This window comes from Miscanthus floridulus, chromosome 2 (genome assembly GCF_019320115.1).
Source record: "Miscanthus floridulus cultivar M001 chromosome 2, ASM1932011v1, whole genome shotgun sequence".
NCBI lineage: Eukaryota > Viridiplantae > Streptophyta > Magnoliopsida > Poales > Poaceae > Miscanthus > Miscanthus floridulus.
In genome coordinates, this window is record NC_089581.1 from 22,323,052 (window position 1) to 22,349,843 (window position 26,792).

The window sequence follows — 26,792 nt, forward strand, 5'->3', positions numbered from 1 at the left end:
ATTTAGAGAAGTGTCGAATGAAGTCTCGAAGAGACTTGTCTGGTTTCTAGCGACAGCTCTTAAGGTCCCAGGAATTTCTAGGGCGCACGTATGTGCCCTGGAAATTCCTGACAAAGATCCAAACCAAGTCGCGCTAGTCGTGGATCTAAGAGGGAGGAAGGTGCTCGAGCTAGGCTCGTGCCGAGTCTGACAAGAGAAAGGGGAGGTTGCAGATGATGAGCAGGTCATCGTCCGTGCCACCTAGCTAACAAGCCAGATGATAATTGGCAAGCCAGAGTTCGGGATTGGTCTCGCCGCTATACTTTGTGAGGTTGGCTGGTTGTCGAAACCGAGCTGGGAACTGAGCGTTGTGGATGGCTCTGCTGAAGACCCGAGGGCCAGGTGGTTCAGGAGAAGGACTGCGGTCTTCCTTACTGTCATAACGGCCGCCCCAATGCGGATGGTAGCCTCGAATGGGCCCCTCACTGTCGTGGCGACATCACCGGCCGACCACCTCATGGTCGCCCTGCGCCTCGCGTCGATTATCAAGGTGATCATGGACCAAGGGGACCCTATTGATTGTCGGCGCTCGAGCGGGCTTGGGGCGAACCGAGGCCTCCCTATCCTGCCGAGGCGGTGCCGAGGGGAGGTCCGAGGCAGCTCCTCGCCGTTGGGAGGCGGAACTCTTGGCCTGCTGCACCGCGGCGGTCTCGAGGAGATCCTAGAGCTCGCCGTGAACTTGTCGCCCTTCCGTGGTGGAGGGCTCAGGCATCACGCGCACTAGCATCACTACAGCCATGACATTCGGGCTAGCGTGATTGAAGATTAGGGGACGATCGTCCCCTTCGTCATTGTTGATGCGGTGGTGCACGTCGTGGGCCCACCGCCGGGCTCCTCCACCATCACCGTAGCCCTGCTGCTCCTGCTCGAGAGTGTTTCAGAGCTGTTACAGAAGGAGTCGATCTTGCTCGACCTTGGCCTAAAGCTCACGGAGCTGCTCCAGGTCCGGGCATTGAAATTGTCCGAGGGCAAGGTTCTCATTCCATGCTGCCGGTGGGACAATGCGTGAAGGCGTGGCATCACCTGTTCCCTGATGAAGTGGAGTATGGTTGCCTACCCCCTCATCCTCGTTGCCCATGCTTGGTATCCCAAGTCTGACGTGGAAGCACTCATGAGAGGGATCGTAAGTACCTTCATCGTCAGAATCGGAGTAGCCAAAGCAATAGTCACTTGCGGCCAAGAAGCGATGCATGGTTTCGCGGTCGTGGAGGTTGGAGAAATCCGCTCTGGCCCATGCCTCGTCCTCCCCCGAGGAGTCGACGTGGGTGTGGGTCGACGTGGTGTTGTCAAAGTCGAAAGTGAAGCACTAGCGGCGTCCTGAGAGATCCGCGTGAGCGGAAGCGTAGGCGTAAGCATAAGACGCGACGACATTTCTCAACCCAAAGGGGTATGGAGATGGTGCTGTCACCGGGCTCTGCTCCGCCGGAGTTGGCTCCTCAGGGAGTGATGGAGCGGAGCTTGATGTTGGGGCGTCGCCGGGTGCCACCGGTGTTTTTACGTTGTCTAGGCTCAGGCTAGACAGGTCCCCAACCAGGGACCCTGCGCCAACAGCTGGTCGTAGGATACCGGCGGAGAGCGGTGAGTCGCCCTAGGTTCGCATAGCATCGGGGTGATCCTACTCGCGTCATGCCCGGCGAACACGGCGAGAGCGGCCGCCCAGGCGCCGTCTGCGCCTGGGCTACCGGTGCGTGACGTTGTCATCGACAGGCGGGGCTCGGGGTGTGAGGAGTACCATGTCGTACTCATGCCCTAGAGACATGAACTCTAGGCTCCCAAACTAGACCACCATGCCGAGACGCAGCGGTCGTACGAGGTCTACCATCTGGAACTTGTTGGGATGACAAAACTGATACGTAGAGGCCCCTACCTGGCGTGCCAACTGTCGGTGTTTTGGACCGGGGGATCTTCGACCAACTAGTGAATTTGTGCTACGTGTTCCCAATCCCGGATGATGATGCAAAGAGACACAATGCTTATACTGGTTCAGGCAATTGGTGCCCTACATCCAGTCTGAGAGATCGATCTTGTATTCCTTGCACCGAAGTGCTTATAGTAGGGGGTTACAAGCCAGGTGAGAGAGGGAGCTAGTCCCAGGTCTCGGCGGGGAGTGATGTGGGCTGCTTGAGACGTTGCTCTCAGGTGGCAGGGAAGTGTACGTGTTACAGGGTGTTGTTCTTCATGAGTGCCTGTCCCCCTAGAAATGGCCCAAGTCCTTTCCTTTTATAGTTTGAAGGGAGGACAAGGGTAGTACATATGCTAACTATACGGCGTCGTGCGAACAGAGGCGGCGTGTTCGAGCCCTGTAGCCTGTTCCTGTGGTGGTGTGGTCGTCGGAGTGGTCCGTCCTTGGAGCGCTGGGGCGACGTGCTGGTCACATTCGATCCTGTGCGTCATGGGAGCTCTAGGGCTACCTCGTAGTGGGCGCAGCGGTTAGCGTGCGGGTCGCTGTGGACTGACTGCGCGAGGCCGAGGTTCAGTCGGTGCCGAGGCCGAACCGCGGTGGGGGGTCTCAGCAGACGTGAATCCCGAGATAGCCGAGACCCTGGCGTAGAGTGCTGAGGCTCGGAGGGAGCGGTCGATCTGGTACGCTGGTTTGGAGGCGATGATGACCTAGGCCAGATTTCCCATGCTGCGTTATCCTCGGGGCGGGGGTTACGGGGCACAGTGCAGTTCAGGCGCTGATCGTGGGCACAACACCAGAACATAGTGCCCGGTAATCCCCGTTGTGCCTTATCCCAGCCGGTATGGTGCTGGTGTGACTCCTTGTCTTGTCGGCCGCTTCGCGGTGTCGAGCCGTCGTCCGGCTGAGATTGCGGGAGTGATTGACGCATTAATGGGACATGACATGCTGTCGGGAAGGCTGGTCGAGGCGAGAGCGACGAGTTATTGTCAAGCCAGCCTCGAGCGATACGGAGAATATCTGTCTTGCTCGAGGCTGGACGCACGAGGCCTCGGGCGAGACGGAGATTGAGCTCCCTGCCGAGGCCTCTCGCGAGAGGCCTCGCGCGAGGCGGAGATTCCGTCAGGGTGTCGAGACCTCCCGTGCAAGGCCTCAGGCGAGGCGGAGAGCCGGTGGGCTTGGTCGGGGCTGGTGGTGAACCCATGGCTTACCTTCTAGCTTTGTTGTTGATGGGATTTAAGTGACTCTTTTGGTGTACGCTCGGGGTACCCGTTTTATGGTACCCGACAGTTCGGCTAATGATTTCTACGCCTGATACAACAAAATTTTGAATCTCGTATGGTTGGACAGAATCAGAACGCACAAGTGAGTGCATGAGTAACCGCTAAAGGCACCCTTAGCTAGGGAGGTTGTGCTTTATGTAACATTTCTTGCCTTCTTTAGCGCGTCATTGGATGACGCATTGTGTAAACTTATCTTCTACTTAATACAAAGATGCGTAAACCTATTGTGTATTCGAGAAAAGAGCACAGAAGTGAGAGCTTGAAAGTCTTTGGTTGGTAATAATGACCCTAGTTATTCGGACGTGTGATTTTGATGGTTGAACATAAGGTCGTGTTCGCTTGAAGTTATCAGCCTGGCTATTAGCCATGGTACAATGTTATCTCTCACATAAATCAACGAATAGTACTTTTCAACCAAACGAATATGACCTAAGTATACAGTTTTACCAATAAATTTTTCTTCCTATTGATTTTAAATGTAGATCGTGTTAGACCCGTATAGAAAAAAAATGTACAACATGTGTGCATATAGCTGTTCTAAGATGGCTTACATTAAGCATTGTTTTGTCCCCATGAATTGAGAGAAATTAAAAGTAATCTAGTAAGTCTAAAACATACAGTAACATAATCGAAGACAAATCTACTGTACCAGCGAAAATACTATTGCTCATCCAGTTGCCGGACGAGTCTTCTCTGCAGTATCGCAGGTGCAGAGGGACTGACAGGTGGGCCTGGTGGAGAGGATTTCCTTCGTTCCCGAGTTCCCAAACTGGGTATATACCACGCCGGCCACCGCGGAACGTCACGATCTCATCGCTTGCTCGCCTCGACCTCCGGCTCGAAGCGGCCCTCCTCCCTCGCCGGACGACGGCGGCGGCCGTCTAACACAGCCGTGGAGGAACCGCCCCCTTGATCGGGCCGCTGGCCATGGTGCATAGCGCGTATGATGCTGTCGAGCTGGTGGCCGACGTGCCGGGCCACATCGAGGCCGTAGCCTCCCACGCTGGGAAGCTCCTCGTCGCGGTTTCCGACACCGAAGGCTTCCTCTGGGGCTCCGACTGCTCCCTGCGCATCTACTCCGCTCCTTCCCCCTCCTCCGACGGCGGCGGCGAGATCCGGTGGGACGGGCCCTACGCGCTGGAGCGGCAGGAGCCGCGGTTCTGGCGGCGCCCGCCCTTAGCCATGGAGGTCAGCGCCAGTAGCGACCTCCTGATCTCGCTCTCCGAGTGGGTCGCGCTCCACCGCCTCCCCGGGCTCGAGACCGTCGCCGTCGTCTCTAGCAAGACAAAGGGGGCCAACGTGTTTGCCTGGGACGAGCGGCGGGGCTTCCTTGCCGTCGGTCGACAGAAGCGACTGACCGTCTTCCGCCTCGACAGTGAGAACTCATTTGCATTGCCTATTTGTTTGTTACTACTATGATTCCAGTTTATTTTTTTCTCCCATGGGGTTGACCATGCGATCGGTTTAGGTTTGGTAGAATTCCAATTGGAGGATTGGAAGTGGGAATATGTTGGGTTGTAGAGTGCGAATATCAGATCGATTGTGTTTGCTTAAAGAGGTATAAAACTGGCACAAAATCGAGTAGTAATCTGTTTAAGTTTAAAAACTGTATTGAGAGTTTTGAACTTCACATTGATCGGTCAAATTTTCTATTCAGAGATATACCATGGTGGTATTCAGTAACTCTTTTCATCTCTAGTCAGTTTTCACGCGCCTACATGCTGAGCCCATTAAAACCCTGGTACACTGTTGTTGAAATTCTTTTTTTAGATTTAGTGGCATTGGTATTATCTATGCTTAGCCTGATCTGGTTCTTCAATAGGTATGGTTTCCCTGTTCCACCTTATTAAAACGTGTGCCTGTCATAATTGTGAGAACAGAATATGTTTCATGGAAATCCATCTCTTTCAGAACTTTTTTCTGGCAGGCAATGTGTGACTGCATCCACATTTGTAATTTGAGAAAGCTTCTGATGTGGTAGACTTCATTTTCTTGAAACTAATGGTAGGTAAATGGCCTGTACAAAAAAAAAAAGAAGAAAAATCTAGGCATTGTCCCAAGTGCGGGCAGAGAACAATACATATGTTTGGTTACCAGCATTCGATGTATCAATATAAGAATAGAGGTTGCTTTGTGCCGGTATTAAAATGTTGGTTCCATATGGTACCTGTTAATGGAATTATGTAAGGTTGTATAGCAAATGTAAGCTGACAAAGAATCAAAGATAAGAGATGTTCTAGACTATGGGATTTGGTTATTTCAATGATATCACTCTGACATGTCTCTGTTTGTCAGGTGGGCGAGAATTTGTTGAAGTGAAGGAATTTGGAGTGCCAGATATTTTGAAATCAATGGCCTGGTGTGGTGATAACATATGTCTTGGAATCAGGCGGGAATATATGATAATAAATAGCATGACTGGGGCACTAACAGAAGTGTTTTCTTCTGGGAGGATCGCTCCTCCTTTAGTTGTGCCTCTTCCTACTGGGGAACTGATCCTTGGCAAGGTATAATACTTCAATTTTCGTGATGCTGTGTCCAATTCCTGTCCCATTTCATAAATCTGTTAGATGGCAGATCTTTTTTTTGGTTCAAAAGTGACATTATTCTATGCTTTACGAGAAGAGTGGCAGATGTTCTAACAATGTACTTATTTCCATTTTCTAATTTAAGGGGAATCTTATCTTGTGAAATTTTGAAATGTTTATGTCAAAGTTGATGTAAGATCCTTAGCTTTCATGTACTAAGATAGCATTGCTACTAGTGAGAAAATTTTCCAATATATTAGTGCAAATATGATACGGAATGAAATAGTTTTTATATGAATCTCTTTTGAAGCCATTGAGATTCCCAACACTTAACTAGCTTCTTGAAGAATTCCTGTTTTCTTTCTTATTTATTTTCAGTTAGTTTTTTATAGTACTGTATGTTTATTTAGGATAACATTGGGGTATTTGTTTATCAAAATGGCAAACTTATTCAAGACAGCAGAATAATTTGGTCAGACACACCAGCTTCTGTTGTTATACATAGACCATATGCTGTGGCACGCCTGCCACGGCATGTTGAGGTGAGTGATTACTATCTACCTATTTGGTATATTCAGTGGTAAGTATAGTATCATAGTAATAAGTTTCATGACTTGATACTATTTCAGATACGCTCTCTTAGGGCCCCCAATGCATTGGTTCAGACAGTTGTGCTCCGTGATGTTCAAAAGCTTGTCCAAACTGACAACTGTATACTTGCTGCGCTATCTAACTCCGTTCATGGTTTGTTGCCCGTTCCTATTGGCGCTCAGGTATTCTTGTCCAGTTTATTAATTATGATATGATGATTGTGTTGGTGCCAATTGAAGATATACGTGATAGATTAGGGGTAGCACCAATTGAAGAAAAGCTTATCCAACACCGGTTGAGATGGTTTGGACATGTCCAACGGAGACCTCCAGAGGCACCGGTGCGTAGTGGAATCCTAAGCCAGGATAGTAACGTGAAGAGAGGCAGAGGAAGACCGAAGTTGACTTGGGTAGAGGCAATAAAAGGAGACTTGAAAGGATGGAATATATCCAAAGACTTAGCCTTAGATAGGAGTGCTTGGAAAACAGCTATTCACGTGCCTGAACCTTGATTGCTTCTGCTGGGTTTCAACTCTAGCCTACCCTAACTTGTTTGGGACTTAAATGTTTTGTTGTTGTTGTTGTTGTTGATTGTGTTGGTGCCAGTATTTGGGTTCGTGTCCCGTCTTTATCATTTTGTCCTTCTCCGGTTAAATACAATAGTTCTAATTACTCTGTTAGACTGTTAGTAGCTGGCAACCAATTATAAGATGTTTTAAGATCAGTTAAACATTGATATATGTTTTAACAGATATAGTACATGGTCCTTTTTATCATGCTTAGTTTTGTTATGGTTTTACCTTCCTTCTCATTTCTTTTGAGAATGTTCATGTTGCAACTCTATTTGTAGGACAATTTTGTTGTGCTACTTATGTAATAAGTATTAAAGCCCATTGTTTAGATCAATTAATAGTTAATAATGTCTTGTACAATCGAACCTGATACAATTTGAGAAAACCTGTTTTCAGATCTGTAATTTGATGAAATCTATCCCCCCTCCCCCGCGGTTACTTGACAAATCTTGTTTGCTTAGCTACGAGAGGAATCACTCTCTTTTTTCCCCAATAATAATGACAAATTTATGAATGATTTACAGCAAAAAAATTGTAAATAAAATCAAATTAAATTAAATTTTGTAACTCTATATAAAATATGGGCCAACTGCAACATCTATAAAACCATAGGAAAGTAGCTACGTCTGTACCCCTTTTCTGTTCATAGGCCATCTCAAATTTTAACCAGTAGATTATAGTGTGTTGAGGCCTTTATTATTTCTAATGAATGCTATTTTATCTGAAAAAGTGAAAATTCAAGTAAATCTTAAATTATCCATCTCAATTATTTCGGTGACTGTTACATATTTGCTCTACAGATAGTGCAATTGACCGCTTCTGGAGAATTTGATGAGGCACTAGCATTGTGTAAGCTACTTCCACCAGAGGATTCAAATTTACGAGCTGCAAAGGAAAGCTCAATCCACATAAGGTATGTTTGTATTTTCCAGTTGAAAAGAAAGCCTACAATAATACTGATTTGGAATCTAGTGACATAAGGTATTTTCGGATTCTACATTAGAAAAGAAAGGAAGGGCGGACCTAGTGCAAACGGTAGAGTCTTACCGCCTCTGACCGGAAGGTCCCGGGTTCGAGTCGCGGTCTCCTCGCATTGCACAGGCGAGGGTAAGGCTTGCCACTGACACCCTTCCCCAGACCCCACACAGAGCGGGAGCTCTCTGCACTGTGTACGCCCTTCACATTAGAAAAGAAAGGCCACAATAATTCTATATTTTATCACTACATAGTACAAGTTACTATGTATCCCTTTCCTCTTTTGTCAAGCTGTTCCGAATCCATATCTTTTTCTATACACTTCTCATAATATATTAACTCCCCAGACATGTATCTTCTCCTTTGACTAGTATAGAACATCATGATTTTTTTTTTGTAGGTGTTCACATGTTTTATGTAATTTGAGATGTTCAATAGGACATAGTAGGGTTGATGTATGACAAGTAATGTAAAAGATAAAAAAAATCTTCTGAAAGAGTTAATGCACTCATGTACACCTAGGGAAGTAAATTTGTGTATTATTTTACTTTAGTATATGACTGGTATGCAGCATCAGCAATATATCATGCTAAGTAGACTGAAGTCCAGGTTAGTTTGATACAATTGTAGAAATTTGACTAATATATTAAATTGGATGGGACTTAAATTATAGCTTATGAGAACTGAAAGTTCTTCCCAATTCCCATCCTCAGGAAAAAAATATGGCTGAAACCTGAAGGTTTCTGTCAACATAAATTATCAATTTTGGTCACTCAGGGCAATGCATATTCTATAGGTCTTTGTATTTCTGTAGACTATACCAAATCAAAGTGAACAACTATGAACGGTGGTTGAAAAATTAAAATGCTGTCTGTTTCAAAGTGAATTCCTCATTAATCTCATCTACTAATTCACCAAATCTACTTGAAGCCAACGTCATATTCTTTTGTTATTATGCATTTGATTCTATGAACCTAATTAAGTGATATCTTATCCTTTATTCCTTTTGATTTTGTGAATTAGATATGGACACTTTTTGTTCGATAGTGGGAGCTATGAGGAGGCAATGGAACAGTTTTCAGATTCACATGTGGACATTACTTACGTTTTATCTCTGTACCCATCTATTGTTCTGCCTCAAACAAATATTATAGGTGAACATGACAAGCTGCTGGACATGCCAGAATTAGCAAGGGAATCCTCTGATGTGACAGATGAGATGGAATCATACTCTTTACAGCTTCATGAATCAGATGATAAATCTCCATTGGAGGTAAAGAAAATGAGTCACAATGCTCTAGCTGCCCTTGTGAAGTATTTGCAGAAGAAAAGAAGTGGAATAATTGAGAGAGCGACGGCTGAAGTCACAGAGGAGGTGGTCTCTGGAGCTGTTCACCACAGCTTGAAATTATCTGAGCCATATAAGCCAAAGAAGCTGAGCAAGGTAGCAAGTATAAGTATATCTTATTTCATATTTTTTTGAGACTGAGAATGATTCTTGACACTAGAATCAGTGTTTGCTTCAATGCTATTTGTTTATTGACCTTCGTACTGCAGCTTGCCTTTTCTACAACCAAATTCATTTTAGGATCCCTAGACAGAAAATTGTTTACTCCTTTTTTTAACAGAAGTCTGGAAGTTCCATTCCTTGGTCTCTAAGATTGGTCTGTTGAACTCTATGGGTGATTCACTGTTGTATGCAGTTAGGCCAGGGTAAATTTAGAATGGAAGAAAGTAAGCGTGTCTATGGTTTTGTTTATGTAGGAGTTAAACTGGGATACGTCGAAATATTATGGACATATGATAACCTGAGCTAGAAACTGGGCAACTTCCAATTATCATGGGCACTTGGTTCATAATGAATTGCATTTCTGGTAAGAAATGGAATATAGCTGTAGATTTTGGTCACGAATCAGGATACTGCATCCAAAATTTTCTGAGACACTGTATACTTGTTAGTGTGCATGGTGTCTTTCAATTGTGCAGATGGTTGCAAATTTAAGAATATATCAGTTATTTACCAATGAATTTGATCCATAATAGTCATACTTTATTTCTTTTATTATTTTCAGAAACGAGCTCAGACACATACAAGCTCTATTGCTAGAGAAATGGCAACTGTACTGGATACTTCTCTGCTTCAAGCTCTTATTCTTACTGGGCAGTCATCAGGGGCAATAGAGCTGTTGAAAGGACTCAATTATTGTGACCTGAAGATATGTGAAGAGTTTTTGAAGGAAAGGAGTGAATATATGGTTTTACTTGAACTCTATAAAAGCAATGAAATGCACCGTGAAGCTCTCCGATTACTCAATCAGTTAGTTGAAGAATCAAAATCTGAGATGGAGAATACAGATTTTAATAAAAAATTTAACCCTCAAATGATACTTGAATATCTCAGGGTATTATCTCTATGTCCTTTGCTCACATTTAGCTCAAATGATCCTCGAATATCTTATATGCCTTGCTAAATGGTGTTCTATTTGTCTGCATAACAACTGTTTCTACAAGCTAGATGGGTTCATGTATAATTATGCTGTTATTTTGATAAGTTAACATGCTAAATTTTAAGGCACTATTAAAATATTAAATTCAAAGTGCGACCCATGTTTACTAGTTTCTCTGTGCATACTTTGTGGTTATATCCAACTCATGATGACTCTTAGATCAGTAGGCCCAGCAGTTTATATACTTGAAAGTTTAATTGATATGTGGTAGGATCACATATAATTGCTTAATATACTACCATGTCCTGTTTCACGCTTTTGTTGTCCTACGACAATTGCTCGTTAGTATTAGCAAAACTGGTTGCATAGTAACGTTTTTCTATTGTATCTCTTGATATCTTTTTAAAGGTTATCATTTGGATCTTTGCCTTGATATCTTGAAATCATTTTGCTTCCTGCCACATTATTATACTTTTATATGACTGATTCGAGATTTCATTTTCATTTCCAGCCCCTTTGTAGATCTGACCCAATGCTGGTTTTAGAGTCTTCCTTGTACGTCCTTGAGCGCAACCCATCAGAAACTATTCAGCTCTTTTTGTTTGAAAATGTTCCAGCAGATTTGGTAAATTCATATCTGAAACAGCATGCTCCAAATTTGCAGTCAACATACTTAGAACTAATGCTCTCAATGAATGATACTGGGATCAACCCTAATCTGCAAAACGAGCTGGTATGTACAATTGTATTGTGTTAGTATATTGGAAAATTCATATTTAATCAATCCATTTCATGCTGATTAGATGATTTTGTTCCTTAACCTGATCATACAAAGTTCACAGTATAATTAATGCATGGATTAATGTTCTGACAATTGGATCTTCTGATCTGAAGGTGCAACTGTACCTTTCTGAAGTTCTAGACTGGTACAAGATTCTGAAGGAAGAGGGAAACTGGACAGAGAGAACATATTCCCCAACACGGAAGAAGTTAATATCCACATTGGAGAGTAATTCAGGTTACAATACAGACTTACTTCTTAAGCGCCTTCCTCAGGACGCTCTTTTTGAGGAGCGAGCTATATTGTATGGGAAAATAAATCAACACCTCAGAGCGCTCTCTCTCTATGTTCACAAGGTATTGTTGCTTTTGTGTGCCTTGATCCATTGACATTGTTGAGTTCTGGTTAAATATTATTTTTTAGGTTACCCAGAATATCTTTTGTACCACTGCAGCTCCAGATGCCAGAGCGAGCAGTTGCATATTGTGACCGTGTTTATGAGGAAAGAGAACAACAACCATCCAAGTCAAATATCTATTTTAATCTTCTACAAATTTATCTGAACCCAAGAAAAGCTGAAAAAGAATTTGAGCAGAAAATTATTCCAGTCGCATCACAATACTCTGGAATCCAAAAGGCTACTGCTACTAAGCTCAAAGGGGGGCGCATAGGTAAAAAGGTCGTTGAGATTGAGGGGGCTGATGACATACGCTTTAGCCCCAGCGGAACAGATAGTGGCCGAAGTGATGGTGATGGAGATGATGTAAATGACGGAGGCCCTATAATGTTAAATGAAGCACTGGAACTGTTAAGCCAACGGTGGGACAGAATAAATGGTGCTCAGGCTCTTAGGCTGTTACCAAGAGACACTAAACTCCAGGTATTTTTTTTCCTGGTATACTATGTATGAAAGATATCTTTTGATCATGCATACTTCTAGAATAAATATGTAAGCATCACGAACCTTGATGTATATGGCCCTAACCTAAGCAGCACGACCTCAACGATAGGCGGCTGCCGCATCACAGAGGCAGGGATAGAAGGGCACTAACCCTAATTGATTGATATTCTTCTTGTTGCTTACCACATAACAGTTGTTAGCTGCTTCTTTTATAGAGCTACTTGGCATGACCCTAACAGATGTTACAGATCAAACCTAATTTTATCTCTACTGGTAACAAACCCCTAATGAATCTGAACTAATCTTTTCCTTGCTATCCAATCTTGCCCCACGGGCTAGAAGCCTAGTGTGCTGTTCGTGTCACAACTCCATCCATCCTTTGACACTGCTTGTCCTCGAGCTGGTGGTGGCCACGGTTGAAGCCCAAGTTGGCCCCATGATGACTGGGAAGGGCTCTGGAGACCTGTTCCTTTTGACGGTGTTTGTAGCCTTGAAAAGGATGAAAGGGGGCAAAGCGGTGGGCCCTGATGTATCCCAATCAAGGTGTGGAGATGTCTCGGGGATATAGCTATAGCATGGCTAACCAAGATGTTCAACAATATCTTTCGATCGAACAAGATGCCTGATGAGTGAAGAAGAAGCATATTGGTACCAATCTACGAGAACAAGGGAGATATCCAAAGTTGTACTAATTATCGGGGAATTCAGTTGATGAGCCACACTATGAAGTTATGGGAGAGAGTCATCGAGCAATGCCTGCGAGGAACGATGCAGATATCAACAAACCAATTTGGTTTCATGCCCGGAAGGTCAACCACAGAAGCAATCTTCTTAATAAGATAGGTTATGGAGCGGTTTAGAGAGTAGAAGGACCTTCACTTGGTTTTCATTGACTTGGAGAAGGCTTATGACAAGATACCAAGAAATGTTATGTGGTGGTATTTGGACAAACATAAAGTCCCATCAAAGTACGTGACCCTCATTAAGGACATGTACAACAATGTTGTGACTAGTGTTCGAACAAACGATGGTAACATAGAGTATTTCCCGATTAAAATTGGACTTCATCAAGGGTCAGCCTTAGGCCCGTATCTCTTTGCCTTGGTAATGGATGAGGTTACCAGGAACATACAAAGGGATATCCCTTGGTGTATGTTGTTCGCTGATGATGTACTGTTAGTGGACGAAAGCCAGGCGGGAGTAAATCGGAAACTAGAGTTATGGCGGCAGACCCTCGAGTCTAAAGGTTTTAGGTTGAGCAGAACTAAAACCGAATACATGAGATGCGACTTTGGCGGAGTTGTATAGGAGAAGGGAGATTTGAGTTTGGAAGGTCAAGTAGTGCCTAAGAAGGATACTGTCGGTACAGAAAGTAACCAACTAGTAAATATTTGTAGTTTTGTTGTACGTTATGATCGGAGGTGGCCTAGCACTCAATGACACATGATTTATACTGGTTCAGGCAACGTGCCCTACGTCCAGTCGGGGTCGGTCGACGACTTTATTCCTGAGCCTAGGTGCTCAAAGTCTGTAGTGGGGGTACAAACGAGGAGGAGGAAGAAGGGGGTGTACAAGAGGTTCGGTCGGCTCCGACCGGAAGGGTCGCGGTCGGAACTTGGCGGTCCTGTGGTTGGGAGCGTTGATGTCGATCTAGTGAGTCTGGGCTTGAAGAAATCGATCTCTCCCTCGGGGGAGGGAGCGCATCCCCTTTTATAGATGAAGGGGATGGCTTTACAGGTGAGAGGGGGAGAGTACAGATATTTCTGCCTACGGTGATGAAAACTGGATAATGGTTGAAGCCTCCCAATACTGTCGATGTCGCTGTAGGATGTCAGATGTGCACGGGGGGTCGAGATATCTTCTTTAGGAAGGATGGACGCCGGTACCTGCAAATACTTCTGGATGCCTGGTGGCATGTGAGGAGCCGCGCTATGTTCACTCGGTATGGCAGATCCTGGAGCCCATACTGCGATCGATGTCCAGAGACACGTGGGGGGCTTACCATATGGGAGTTTCTAGCGGCCCTTATAATACTTTGTGTCAGGGTGGCTGCAGAGCACTGCTTCGTGCAGGGTATGGTCCCTGGTACAGTGGTGTTGACTTGTGAGCCATGCCTTGCCTTTCTCCGCATGCCTTCTGGTTCTTTCCGAGCGTGCGTCCCCGGTCGAATGGTCCCCAGTCGGTTCTGGCGCGTCAGTCGGAGAATAGCGATGAGCAGGGTTTTCTATGAATCTCGGTCGGAGACACGGGGTTGGAGTCGGATACGGTTCTCGGATCAGGCTTTCCGAGTGGAGGCCGTGCGGAGGCGGCCGGGGTCTGACGCTAGCGCTCCGATCGGAGAGGCCGTTCGGAGCTGGCCTGAGCCTGAGCTAGTGCTCCAGTCGGAGAGATGGGCCGAAGGCGGCCTAGGCCTGAAGCGAGTGCTCCGGTCTGATGGTTTTAGACTTTCGGGCCGGTCCAGAAGAAAGAAAGGCCGTTTTCCTAGGCCGAGCCTTGGCGTGGAAGCCGGTCCCCGAGGGACCCCGGGTTTATGAACCCGACAGGAGCCCCCGAGCCCTCGGGCGATTCGGGCAGAATCGTCCGGGGGATTTTTGTCTTGTCGGCGGGTGCGCGCGAGCGCACCTGCAGGTGTAGCCCCCGAGCCCCAGACGGTTCGGGCCGAACCGGTTGGGGGTGTTGTCTCAGCAGGCGTGTATGCATGTTTTTTTAGTTTGAGACGGAATTTTGTTTAACCATGGCGTCGTTGTGCAGCCGAGGTGTTTTTAAGCGCGGGGATTGGTTTGAGACAGAACTTACTGATCCCGGCGTCGGTGCGCGTCGGGGATCGGACGAGGAAGTTTTTAGTTTTTGAAACAAGCCCTGGCGTCGGTGCGCGCCGTGAACGGAAATAACTTAGTTTCGGATGCAACAAAGTTCGATCTTTGGCGTCGGTGCGCTCCGTGGGATCGGGTAAGGTGGAGTCGCGAGTAGACCCAGGCGTTGGTGCTCGTCGTGGATCAAAAGAGTTAGTTTTAGTTAGTGAAGCCGTCTGAAGCCGTTACGCGAGTTAAGGAGTCGCGGTCCCAAGCCGTAGCCAGATGTCGCCTATCCCGTCGACGCGAATTAAGGAGTCGCGGTCCCAAGCCGTAGCCGGATGTCGCCTATCCCGTCGACGCGAGTTAAGGAGTCGCGGTCCCAAGCCATTGCCGGATGTCGCCTATCCCGTCGACACGAATTTGGAGTCGCGGTCCCGTGGCGTTTAAACCCCCGAGCCTTGTCGGGCCTTCGTGGGGGCTGTGAGTCGTTTTTGCGCTACCCCATCCGGTTCCTCACAACCTGAGGGGCTGAGTTTTGTCGCCTATCCCGATCGCTAGGGCTCGAAGACTAGCTCGGTGAGCTCGCTAACAGGTGTGATCGAGTGGAATCCGGGTCCGTCGTTCGTGACAGGGTTGGAATAGCCCTCTTGTGGCATTCCACTACTTCTTTACCTGCAGCCCGGCAGGTGCCTAGGTCGTTCCATAGACCGACCCGGGTGGCCTGACGGCCTCCCCTCGATGGAGATTCTGTGGGCTTGAGAGGTTCAGGATCGAACGAGAAGGTTGAGATGACCCGATTTGCCAGACCGGGCGAAGGCCGCACGGTGCTCATCTACGGTTTTCTCCTCTGGCTCTGTTCGGTTGCTCATATCGAATGAGGCAAGCCGCCGCTTCGTGGCGCAACACGGAGCGTTCTAGTGCATTTCGCTGCACGTGCGATGCTTAGTTCCCGAGCCCCCGGGCGTTTCATGCCCTAACCGTCCGGGGGATTCAGGCGTATGGAATGAAATGCGCGTATGGATGTATGAATGTTTTAAATTGAAATAGAGAGGCTTTGATAGTGTTTTACCTTGAAGACTGGAGAGACGGGGTTCGTCGGGCTCCAGTCGGAAACGTCCGTCCGGGACCTGCACTTGTCAATCGTGGGTTAGCCCTCGCGTGAACAGTTTTGTGTTTAATGAACATATGCTTACCTTGATGACCTGAGAGACGGGGTTCGGAGAGCTTCAGTCGGAAATGTCCGACCGGGACCGTGCTCGTCATTCGAGACGGAGTCGGCATGGCCCGCATGGGGTGTCCCCTCGCTTCCTACGTGTATTTCATGTGCTTATCCTGAGTGAATCGATCGACTCAGGAGGCCAGTTGATCTCTCCTGGGTGACTCGATCGACTCAGGGAGGTCTGGTGGTCTCTTCTGGCGGAGATTCCTCGCTCTTCCTTCTTCTTTCTCACCGAGAGTGCCTGTACGCTGCGGCGGTTCCTTAGTGAGAGGAAGAGTGAGCGAGGGGGAGGACTTACAGATCCTTTTGCAAACCCAGAGCGTGATGTCGGATTGGAGGTGAATGTCGCCCCGGTCTTGGCCGAGCCGGATGCCGCGTCGTCGGGAAGTGAGCAGCTCGAGCCTTCGCCGGTTGCACCGTCGTCGGATGTCGCCGGGTCGGCCCAATAGCATGTAAAAATATAATAGTAGTTAGCAAATGTAGGAAGTTTTAAGTTCGTGGGGAAGCCCCCGTGTAAGACGTTTCGTGGTGTGTTTTAATGACTGTAATTGGTTTTTGTTTTTGTGATGGAGTTGCTCCGTTCGGGGAAGCTTGTTCCCTTTCGTTCCTTAGTTCTCCCTTAGCATAATTTTGTTTTAAATTTCTTTCTATCTCGTACCTGCCCGTTTGTTCCGTGGGCTGCAACTTTACAAGCCCGGGGCGTGGCCCGGCTGGTCGTAGCCGTAGGAAAAGGCGGGGTGCGATCAGTCGGAATGTTCTAAAGCAAAGTTAGGTAAGGTAAAACAAAGGAACGAACTACCCTTTTACTCAGGTAGGAAGGAGTTTCTTTATACAAAAGCAATAGAGTACTTAAGGTAAAAAACAACAAAGGGGTAGTAGAGCCCCCTAGTGGAGCCCCTGAGCGTTCCGAGCCGAACAGTGTTCGGGTTGAGGTGCTCTTGTAGGAGCGTTCGCTAAGTAAGGTAAGACTGAAACTTAGGAAAAGAAGAAAAGACATAGCTATTCCAAGGTCCTTGGAGAGAGCGCCGTCGTCGCCCTTCAGTCGGTAGGCTTCCGGTTGGATCCCTTTGTGCTCCAGTCGTCTGGATCCTTGTCCGCTGCGCCCCCTTCTTCGGTCGCTGTCTCCTCGCCTTTTTCTTCCTTTGGCCTGCCGGCCTACCTCAGCAGGCGCCTGAGGAGCGGGCAGTCCTTGTAGAGGTGGTTGACGGGATAGTTGTGGTTGGGGCACGGACCATCCATGAGTTTGTTGAAGTGGTCAGGCAGTCCCTGTTGGGGCTGCCTGGGTGCGCGATCAGCTGCCGCGATCAACGCGGTGTCGTCCGTCCGACGCCGATCCTTCCTGTTCTTTTTGCCCCTCTGAGTGGAGGGGCCTTCGTCTGGATCCGCGCGCTTGGGCTTGCCTTTGTCCCGACCTCCGCTGAAGACTGCTCCGACTGCCTCCTCGCCAGAGGCGTGGTTGGTGGCGATGTCGAGTAGATCGCGGGTGGTGCGGGGTTTTAGGTAGCCAAGCTTGTGGATCAGGGACTCGCAGTTTGTCCCGGAGAGGAAAGCGCTGATGACGTCTGCGTCGACGACATCAGGGAGGGAGTTACAACGTTGGGAAAACCTGCGGATGTAATCCCGCAGGGATTCGCTGGGCTCCTGCTGGCAGCTCTTGAGGTCCCAGGAGTTTCCTGGGCGGACGTACGTCCCCTGGAAATTCCCGACGAAGACCCTCTTGAGGTCTGTCTAGTCGCGGATACTGTCGTGTGGGAGGAATTCGAGCCATGCCCGAACATGCTCCCCTACGCAAATGGGAAGATATTGGATGATGAAAAAGTCATCATCCACTCTTCCGGCTCGACAGGCGAGCCGGAAGTCTTCAAGCCAAATGCCTGGGTTTGTCTCCCCGGTGTATTTGGTGATGTTGGTAGGAGGCCGGAAACGCTGCGGAAACGGCGCTCTCCGGATGCGCCGGCTGAAGGCCCGTGGCCCCAGGCCCTCAGGGCTGGGGCTCCGGTCATCTGACCGGCGATCGCACCTGGGGCGCGTTTCTCCTTCCCTCGATGATTCGGCAAGGGTCCGTGTCGCCTGCTGCCGTACGGCGGATGTCGTTACCGTGTCGGGCTCGACGACGGTTGCTATCGACGCTACGAGCGTCCCGGTGCGGTCGGTGTGGAGCAGGCGCCTGGTTGGACCGTGGCGCGGCTGCCACTCCCCGAGCCGAGCCTGCCGGCTGTGGCGGCGAGCGAACGGATTGATCCGGCTAGTGCGTCCCCGTCCCCCCGGTGGGGAGAGAGGGCGAGGGTCGGAGTCGCGATACGGAGCTTTCCGCCTGTTGGACGGCGGCGGCCTCTACTAGAACCCGGAGGTTCCGGTAGACTGCCCGCTCCTGAGGGTCGACGGGCTCGGGAACACCGCGGAGAAGCATTGCTGCAGCAGCGATATTCTGGCCGGCCCGGGCGAATTGTGGGACATCGTTCCCTTCGCTCACGATGTCGTGCTAAACCTGACGAGCGTGACCCCGGGCGCCACCCGCCAGGCCAGGCGCGTGGGGCGCAACGTGCTGTACCGACGGCGCCGGTGCAGACGATGGCTGATTCTGCCGTCGTTGTCGTAATTCCTTAGCGTGTGCTTGCGCAGATGCGAGGGCTCCCGCACGCGGGTCCGGAGGGGTGTGAGTCTGCACAGACTCCACAACCACCGGCGGTTGTCGCGGAGCGTCCGCCATAGCGCACTCCTGGGACGAACAGTGGCGGGGTGCCACGTCACCAATGCTTGACCGTCGCTCTCGCCATCATCATCCGGAAGTTTGTGAGGAATGGCAGGAACGAAGCCCACTACTCCCACGAACTCGGACGTGGGGGGGGGGGGACGGTGCCAGCATCCTTCGGAGCCCCCGAGCGTAGGCGTCCGCGGGGGACGCAAGGCCGTAGGGGAACCGATCGTATGACGTTTGTGGCGTGGGCGGTACATTTCCTCCGGGTGACTGGTGAGAAATAGCAAGTAAAGAGTGAGTAGCACGCATATTACTTACAGTGGGGTTTGAGCAGAGAGTTTGCTCGGAATGAAGTGCAGATGCCGCGCCGTCGAAGTCGCGCGTCCCGGAGTCGATGGAGGACGTTCCTCCGACGGGTGCCGGGTCGCGAGCCTCCTCGCGGAGGTGGAGTACGCCGAGCCGGTCGGCGACGAAGTCCAGGCTCCCGAAGCGGAAGGCCTGGAATGGCTCGAAGACGGGTGGAACCCGCATCCCGGCGGGTGAGACTGCGGGGAACTCCAGCGAGTCGAAACGAATCGTATCGTCGGAGCCCGCCACGGCGGGGGTGGCGGAAAAATGGGCCATCCGATGACCAAGAGTGTTGAACGTACGTCTTCCCCACGGACGGCGCCAACTGTCGGTGCAGAAAGTGACCAACTAGTAAATATTTGTAGTTTTGCTGTACGTTATGATCGGAGGTGGCCTAGCACTCAATGACACAGGATTTATACTGGTTCAGGCAACGTGCCCTACGTCCAGTCAGGGTCGGTCGGCGACTTTATTCCTGAGCCTAGGTGCTCAAAATCTGTATTGGGGGTACAAACGAGAAGGAGGAAGAAGGGGGTGTATAAGAGGTTCGGGGGAGGGAGCGCATCCCCTTTTATAGATGAAGGGTTGGCTTTACAGGTGAGAGGGGGAGAGTACAGATATTTCTGCCTACGGTGATGAAAACTGGATAATGGTTGAAGCCTCCCAATACTGTCGATGTCGCTGTAGGATGTCAGATGTGCACGGGGAGTCGAGATATCTTCTTCAGGAAGGATGGACGTCGGTACCTACAAATACTTCTGATGCCTGGTGGCATGTGAGGAGCCGCGCTATGTTCACTCGGTATGGTAGATCCTGGAGCCCATACTGCGATCGATGTCCAGAGACACGTGGGGGGCTTACCATATGGGAGTTTCTAGCGGCCCCTACAATACTTTGTGTCAGGGTGGCTGCAGAGCACTGCTTCGTGCAGGGTATGGTCCCTGGTACAGTGGTGTTGACTTGTGAGCCATGCCTTGCCTTTCTCCGCATGCCTTCTGGTTCTTTCCGAGCGAGCGTCCCCGGTCGGATGGTCCCCAGTCTGTTCTGGCGCGCCAGTCGGAGAATAGCGATGAGTAGGGTTTTCTATGAATCTCGGTCGGAGACACGGGGTCGGAGTCGGAGGCGGTCCTCGGATCAGGCTTTCCGAGTGGAGGCCGTGCGGAGGCGGCCGGGGTCTGACGCTAGCGCTCCGATCGGAGAGGCCGTTCGGAGCTGGCCTGAGCCTGAGCTAGTGCTCCGGTCGGAGAGATGGGCCGAAGGCGGCCTCGGCCTGAAGCGAGTGCTCCGGTCTGATGGTTTTAGACTTTCAGGCCGGTCCAAAAGAAAGAAAGGCCGTTTTCCTAGGCCGAGCCCTGGCGTGGAAGCCGGTCCCCGAGGGACGCCGGGTTTATGAATCCGACAGATACCTTTCGGTATCTGGGATCGATGCTACAAAGGGATGGAGATATTGATGCGGACGTTAGCCATAGAATCAAAGCAGGGTGGATCAAGTGGCGACAAGCTTCTGACATTCTCTGTGACAAGAGGGTACCACAAAAGCTTCTGGCAAGTTCTATAGAATAGCGATTAGACCGGCTATGTTGTATGGAGCAGAATGGTTGCCTACAAAGATTTAACATGTTCAACAACTGAGTGTTGCAGAATTGCGTATGTTGCGATGGATTTGCGGTCACACGAGAATGGACCGAGTTCGGAACGATGATATACGTGATCGCCTAGAGGTAGCACCAATTGAAGAAAAACTTGTTCAACATCGGTTGATGTGGTTTGGCCATGTTCAAAGGAGACCTCCAGAGACACCAATGCATTGGGAGTCCTAAGCTAAGCTAATAATATGAGGAGAGGTAGAGGAAGACCAAAATTGACATGGGGGGAAGCAATAAAAAGAGATTTGAAAGCTTGGGATATACCTAGAGATCTATGTTTGAATAGGATTACTTGGAAAGCAGCTATTGAAGTGTCTGAACCGTGACTTGGGGTTCTTGGTGGGTTTCAACTCTAGCCTACCCCAATTTGCTTGGGACTGAAAGGTGTTGTGTGTTTCCAACGACAATGAGAGAACTAACGCTGCCCTTACTTGAGGAAGGAACAGCGCCTCATCTCCTGGAAGAGCAGCAGCTTCTGCTATACTCAAGGCAGGGACAGTTGTGCTGCTTCTGTTCGTGTTCTGTCCCACTCCCCCTAATATCAATGTCCTCCTATGGAACCGAGAGAAGTGCCATCCTTGATGCTTGAAGGAGAGGCAGCGCATCAGCTGCACACCCAGCTCCTTTTCCTCCCTCCTTCGAACACAGCTCGTTCTCATGCTGTGGTGGTGGCCATGGTGAGAGCCCTCAATGGCCGGCCCCATGGTGGTGAGTCTCTGGACCATGACAAGTGTTGTAGAAATCCCTTCCCACCACAAAGAACGGCAGCTGTGTCCACCTGGACATGCAGGACAAGTCACACCCCACTGTAGGGCCTCGTGCAGCATATCTGCATAATAGCAGCAAGGGCTGAAACATGCTGCTGCTGCTCTGCCTCTCTGCACATACAGCCTGGACAATCTGCACACTCACAGGAACCGTCGCCAGTGTTGGTGATGAATTCGTGGCAACACCCAATGCTGTAATGTTGGAGATCCGTGCCATCTGTTCTTGGCGTCTCTCCAAGAGTCACACTGCTGCCACTGGCCTCCTGCCGCTACCGCCGCGTGGCACTCCCACTCCACCCTCTCCCTCATCATCTTGGCTAAGGCTGGCAGCTGTGCCACCATGTCCTTTATCGCTTTGGTAGCGTTGTGGAGATGTCAGCAACATTGGCTGAGAGGTTGATGATTCCTTGAGTTGGGGAACCAATGGAAACGGAACCAGAACAATCTGATACCAGTTGCCACGAACTTGATCTAGATGGCCCTAACCCAAGCAGTGTGACCTTGCCGACAGGCAGCAGGTGCACCACAAAAGCAGAGGGATAGAAGGGTACCAACCCTAATAGATTGATAATCTTCTTGCTTACCCCAGCATGGTTGCCAGCTCCTCCTCCTATAGAGCTACTAAGGGATGCTCCTAACAGATCAATCCTAATCTTATCTCTACTGGTAACAAACCCCTAAAAATCTGAACTAATCTTATCCTTGCTATCCAGTCTTCTAATTCCTAGCTAGCTAAAGATAAAAATCAGCGTTTAGCTCCATGGGCTTGAAGGCTCAGGAACTGTTTGCGTGAACAGTAATACGCCTAGGACCTGCACGTGGCAGTATGTTTGTTGTTAAATATTTGCCATCAAATAAGTCCGCTTTTACAACATGCCGCCCAAATTCGAATTGCTTCACTCCATGCCATCCAGATTTTGGGAGTCATCTCTCAATGCCATTGTGGGATGGCATGGAGTGAATTACAGTTGAAATCCTGGTGTTATGAACTTATGATTGGACTGTGCTAATGCTACTGACCCTATGTAATATATCGGTGATGCACTTATGTGAACTGAGAAATAGCGAGGATTTTACACATCATCATTCGTGTACTTGCAGCGTGTAGAAATGGACAAGCTATTATATGATTTTTTTTCCGTTTTGAAGTTTACTAAGGAAGATGTATTGATATACTTCCTCCATTCTAAATTATAAGATGTTTTGGCTTTTCTAAATACATAGCTTTTGCTATGCACTTAGATATAGGCTATGTCTAGATACATAGTAAAAGAAATGTATCTAGAAAGCCAAAACGTCTTGTAATTTGGAACGGAGGGAGTAGTACTCTTCTAATTTTTGCATATGTGGCATAAGTCTGTTGTTTGTTATACTCTGCTATTATTCAGGCTCTTGCATTAGGCATAATTATGCCTTTTTTTTAGAAAAAATAACACAATCTTGCAGTTTCTGATGCTTATGTTCCACTATTGATTGCTTCAACTGTTTAATTTCACATCGGTCAGAATATCCATTGCCGAGATTTCTCAAGATTCTAATTATCTGATATGAACACTTGCAGGATCTTGTATCATTTCTTGAGCCACTATTGCGGAACTCTAGTGAACATCGGCACAATTACTTGGTTATCAAAAACTTGATTTTCCGGGCAAACTTGCAGGTTAGCTTGACATTCTGTTGTAGCTTTTTCACTCTTGTTGTCAAGGTATATTCCTAGCTCTGCTACTATAAAAGATGTTGGCTTTAGGATTTGCTGTCCAGATTTGCCCCTTTATGTAATGACCTCCAACTCTAGTATGCATCTCCAATCCAAAGTTAAATGACATGATGATGATGCTAGTCATTTTGTGCACATGCAAACAGACAATGCCAATTAAGTTATATGTGCAAGATTAATGGCTGTATCTTGTCATGTTCTCAATATCTCTCGTCAAACACACCATCTCTCTTATCATATATGCCATATGAGAGTATTATATTTACATGCTTATTTATAGTAGGCTTCTATCAACAATGATTTGGTAACTGTTATCATTTATCTACTACATTTGTTTTGTAGCGCAATCAATATTCTTATTATATCCTTGACTGATCTTTCAGGTCAAGGAGGATCTGTATAAGCGGTGTCAAGCTGTTGTCAAGATTGATGGAGATAGTACGTGTTCTCTTTGCCATAAGCGTGTTGCAAATAGTGCTTTTGCAATATATCCAAATGGACAGACTTTGGTGCATTTTGTCTGCTTTAAAGAATCACAGCAAATTAAGGCTGTCAGAGGAGCAAACTCTGTGAAACGTAGATAATATGGCCATGATCCAGGTACACCCTTGAACTGGACACTGTTAAATCAATATTGAGGTAAGTGTGCACAAGTATGATGGATGACTGTGCATATGTTTTCTGTATTAAGGGAAAAAGGGTAAAGAACCCATACAATATACCCAAACCGCAAAACTCTCACCCACACCCATACACTACATCAGATCACAAGGAAATAGTTGTGCCCTTGAATTGTTTTCCCTTACTGTTGTAAGGTCTATCATCACACCTCACATACCACCGTGCTGTTAGAGCATGTACAATGGGGTTATTTAGCACACACACAAAAAAAGAGGTTTTGTTTGCCATGTCATTTGCACCGGGTGCTTTTAAGGAGCAGAGTAATGCAATGGCTACGTAAATAACCTGAAACTTTTGTATGTGCTGACCTGCAGGGTAAAATAAATGTGGCTAGGCAGTCCTCTTGGGATCAGTCACTGCAGTAATTCTTCTATATTAGAATAACGGCCATGTAGATGCAAAACATTAGGCCAATCTCAGATTCTCAGTTGAAGTTTCATACTTAATTATTATACTGCCACGTCACGAAAAGTGGTGAGGTGGCGTGAAAATTAAGAGAGACATGAAACTCAATTGGCACAGTTACCTAGTCAATGAAACTCTACTGAAATCTGCATTGAGAGTCTATAGTTTCATCCCCATGTGTTTTGCCTCACCTCATGTGTCTCGCATCTTCGTGTGCACCATACCTTTCATGATTATCATGCGCTATATGTAATTTATTTTACATATGACCCTGTTATATATATTTTTATTTATATCATACAAATGTTGAAGTAAATTAAACTATTTTCGTTCACATTTTTTATGCTAGTATGTACTTTATATAGTGTTGTGAGTGGCCTTATTGTTCATATGGCATATTTGATCGCAACACCATGTAACTATTTAATTCTGTGACTAGCATATGAAACCGTGAGTTGAGAGAGGGTGTTTTCATCTCAGTTTCCAAGACTGTCACGCACTGAGACTGGCTTTAGGAAAAAAGTCTATATAACCCCCTAACCTAATGCTGTTGCTCTACTCACCCCCTAACCTATATAACCTCCATGAAACTCAAATTGTAACGCTGCATTGTTGCTATAATTGCTACTGTGATTAAATAACTGTTCCTAAACTAGTAGGGCATTGTTCTAGACCTACATCCATCTCCATTTATCATGTTCTGCCCTTAGGGTGCGGTTTGTCTATGGCTCTATGCACCCAAAAATTTTTATCTTGGAAAACATTGTTATGAATGTGGTTGCCTGCTAACCACCTGTTCCAATATGCTTTGCTGAATGTGCAGTGTAGCATGGTGTATTGGTTGAATCGGATATCCTCTTCTTTGTCAAACCAGGTTTGGTTGATGCCAGCTTATGGAATTCCTTCTCTTGGTCTTCACACTGGATTTGAGTGGACTGCTTCAGAAGTTTTTACTGGAGTGCTCTTCACTCTTCAGAGATTGAATTCATAACCTGCGTGTGTGCTCGCTCTCTTTGTTTTCTGGCGAGCGTACTGGAAAACTGGGAACCCCCTTCCTTTTGGTTTTCATGTATAGAATGTAAATGATACTGTAAAGTTTCAGTCAGCAGATTGATTTGTCTTGATTATAGTGCTGCAATGTGTGCTCCAAATAGCTTTGGGCATTATATTTTTGTCTCTATCCCTTTGTTTTACTATTTGTCAGTGATAGCGACTGCAATATGTGTGCTGTGGAAAGTCCCACATTGGAAAAGAAACAAAAGAGTATCAATGTATTATACATTATGTATGTATAGTTGCATATTGTTGCCGATCATTCCTGCATTATCACGTAGGCTTCAGGTGCCGGCCGCTCATACGAGACATGCTGACAACCCTCATAAATCATTTTTATCTGTGAAAGTTATTTTTCCTTTTTTGCAATGGACATCAGCAAGACCATCACAATAAGAATAATTAGACAATGATATATTAAGAAGGGCGGGTCTGGTGCAAGCGGTAGAGTCTTACCGTCTGTGATCGGAAGGTTCCGGGTTCGAGTCGCAGTTTTCTCGCATTGTACAGGCGATGGTAGGGTTTGCCACTAACATTCTTTCTCAGACCCCGCATAGAGCGGGAGTTCTCTGCACTGATATACCCTTTTTAGACAATGATATATTAAGATCATGTTTGGTAGGGCTTCTATCCTAGCTTTACAAAGATGTTTTTCAGCTTCTACGGAAAAGTCTAGATGAAACAACAACTTCCTAAAATCTGTTTTTTAGCTTCTCACAACACAAGAACCGAGGTGAAGCTGAAAATATTAACTTTTTCTAGCTTTCTCTCTGTTGTCTTCCTTAAAAACTGTTTTACCAAACTTTTTTGAAAACAACTTTAGTTTTACTGGGGAAGTTGTTTTATGAAACTGAAGAAAAAAAATTGCTTCACCAGTGAAGCTGGGCTGTACCAAATGAGCCCTAACCTTAAGGCCTTTTTGGAACACAAAAAATAGAAATTGTATAGGAATTTTATAGAAACGGTTCATTTTCGAAGTTCTACATTTCAAAGGAGGCGTAAAACAGTCCAATCAAAACGCCTAAAACAATGGAAAAGGCTCTATGATAGGCTCTTAAAGAGAGAATGATGACATATCATGTAGCATCCGAATAAGAGCCTTAACTTTCAATGGTTCCCTCTGATCTATTTTATCTGATGCACACAAATATCAAGATTCCAAATTTAAAAAATTTGACCAATAATTAGGCTAATAATTTTTAACATCTAACGCTCATTTAGGGCATCCTCAACCTGGGGGTGGTGGTTTGGAGCTAATTAGATAGACGTGGAGGTGAAAGATAGTGTCAGGGACCAAATACTGGGGTACCCAAAGAGGAGGAGCTGATAACCATCAAACGTTGATGCTTCCAAACAGGTAAGAACGCGACTACATTTCTGGCCCAACGACCGAGGGTTAAACTCCGTCTCGTCCGACCCCCAAAGGTTGACTCCGCCTCGCCCGACC

The 26,792-nt window shown here is 47.3% G+C and overlaps 1 protein-coding gene across 3 annotated transcripts; it reads left to right on the forward strand.

Annotated features, from left to right (window-relative positions):
* Positions 1–3,866: 3,866 nt before the first annotated feature.
* On the forward strand, positions 3,867–25,468 carry LOC136519740 (vacuolar sorting protein 39-like). Of its 3 annotated transcripts, none has more exons than XR_010775041.1 (13): positions 3,867–4,597; positions 5,518–5,729; positions 6,161–6,292; positions 6,380–6,523; positions 7,713–7,825; positions 8,911–9,331; positions 9,960–10,289; positions 10,846–11,067; positions 11,229–11,471; positions 11,570–11,995; positions 23,051–23,149; positions 23,590–23,845; positions 25,116–25,468. XR_010775041.1 is itself a non-coding variant. In XM_066513113.1 (13 exons), the coding sequence occupies exons 1-12, from the start codon at positions 4,150–4,152 to the stop codon at positions 23,788–23,790; spliced, it is 2,991 nt and encodes a 996-aa protein (XP_066369210.1). In that variant the 5' UTR covers positions 3,867–4,149; the 3' UTR covers positions 23,791–23,806; positions 25,116–25,468. The 3 variants fall into 3 exon arrangements, 2 of the variants coding, with proteins under 2 accessions (XP_066369210.1, XP_066369221.1); XM_066513113.1 differs by having other exon boundaries at positions 23,590–23,806; XM_066513124.1 differs by lacking the exons at positions 6,161–6,292; positions 6,380–6,523 and having other exon boundaries at positions 23,590–23,806.
* The last annotated feature ends 1,324 nt before the right edge of the window (positions 25,469–26,792 follow it).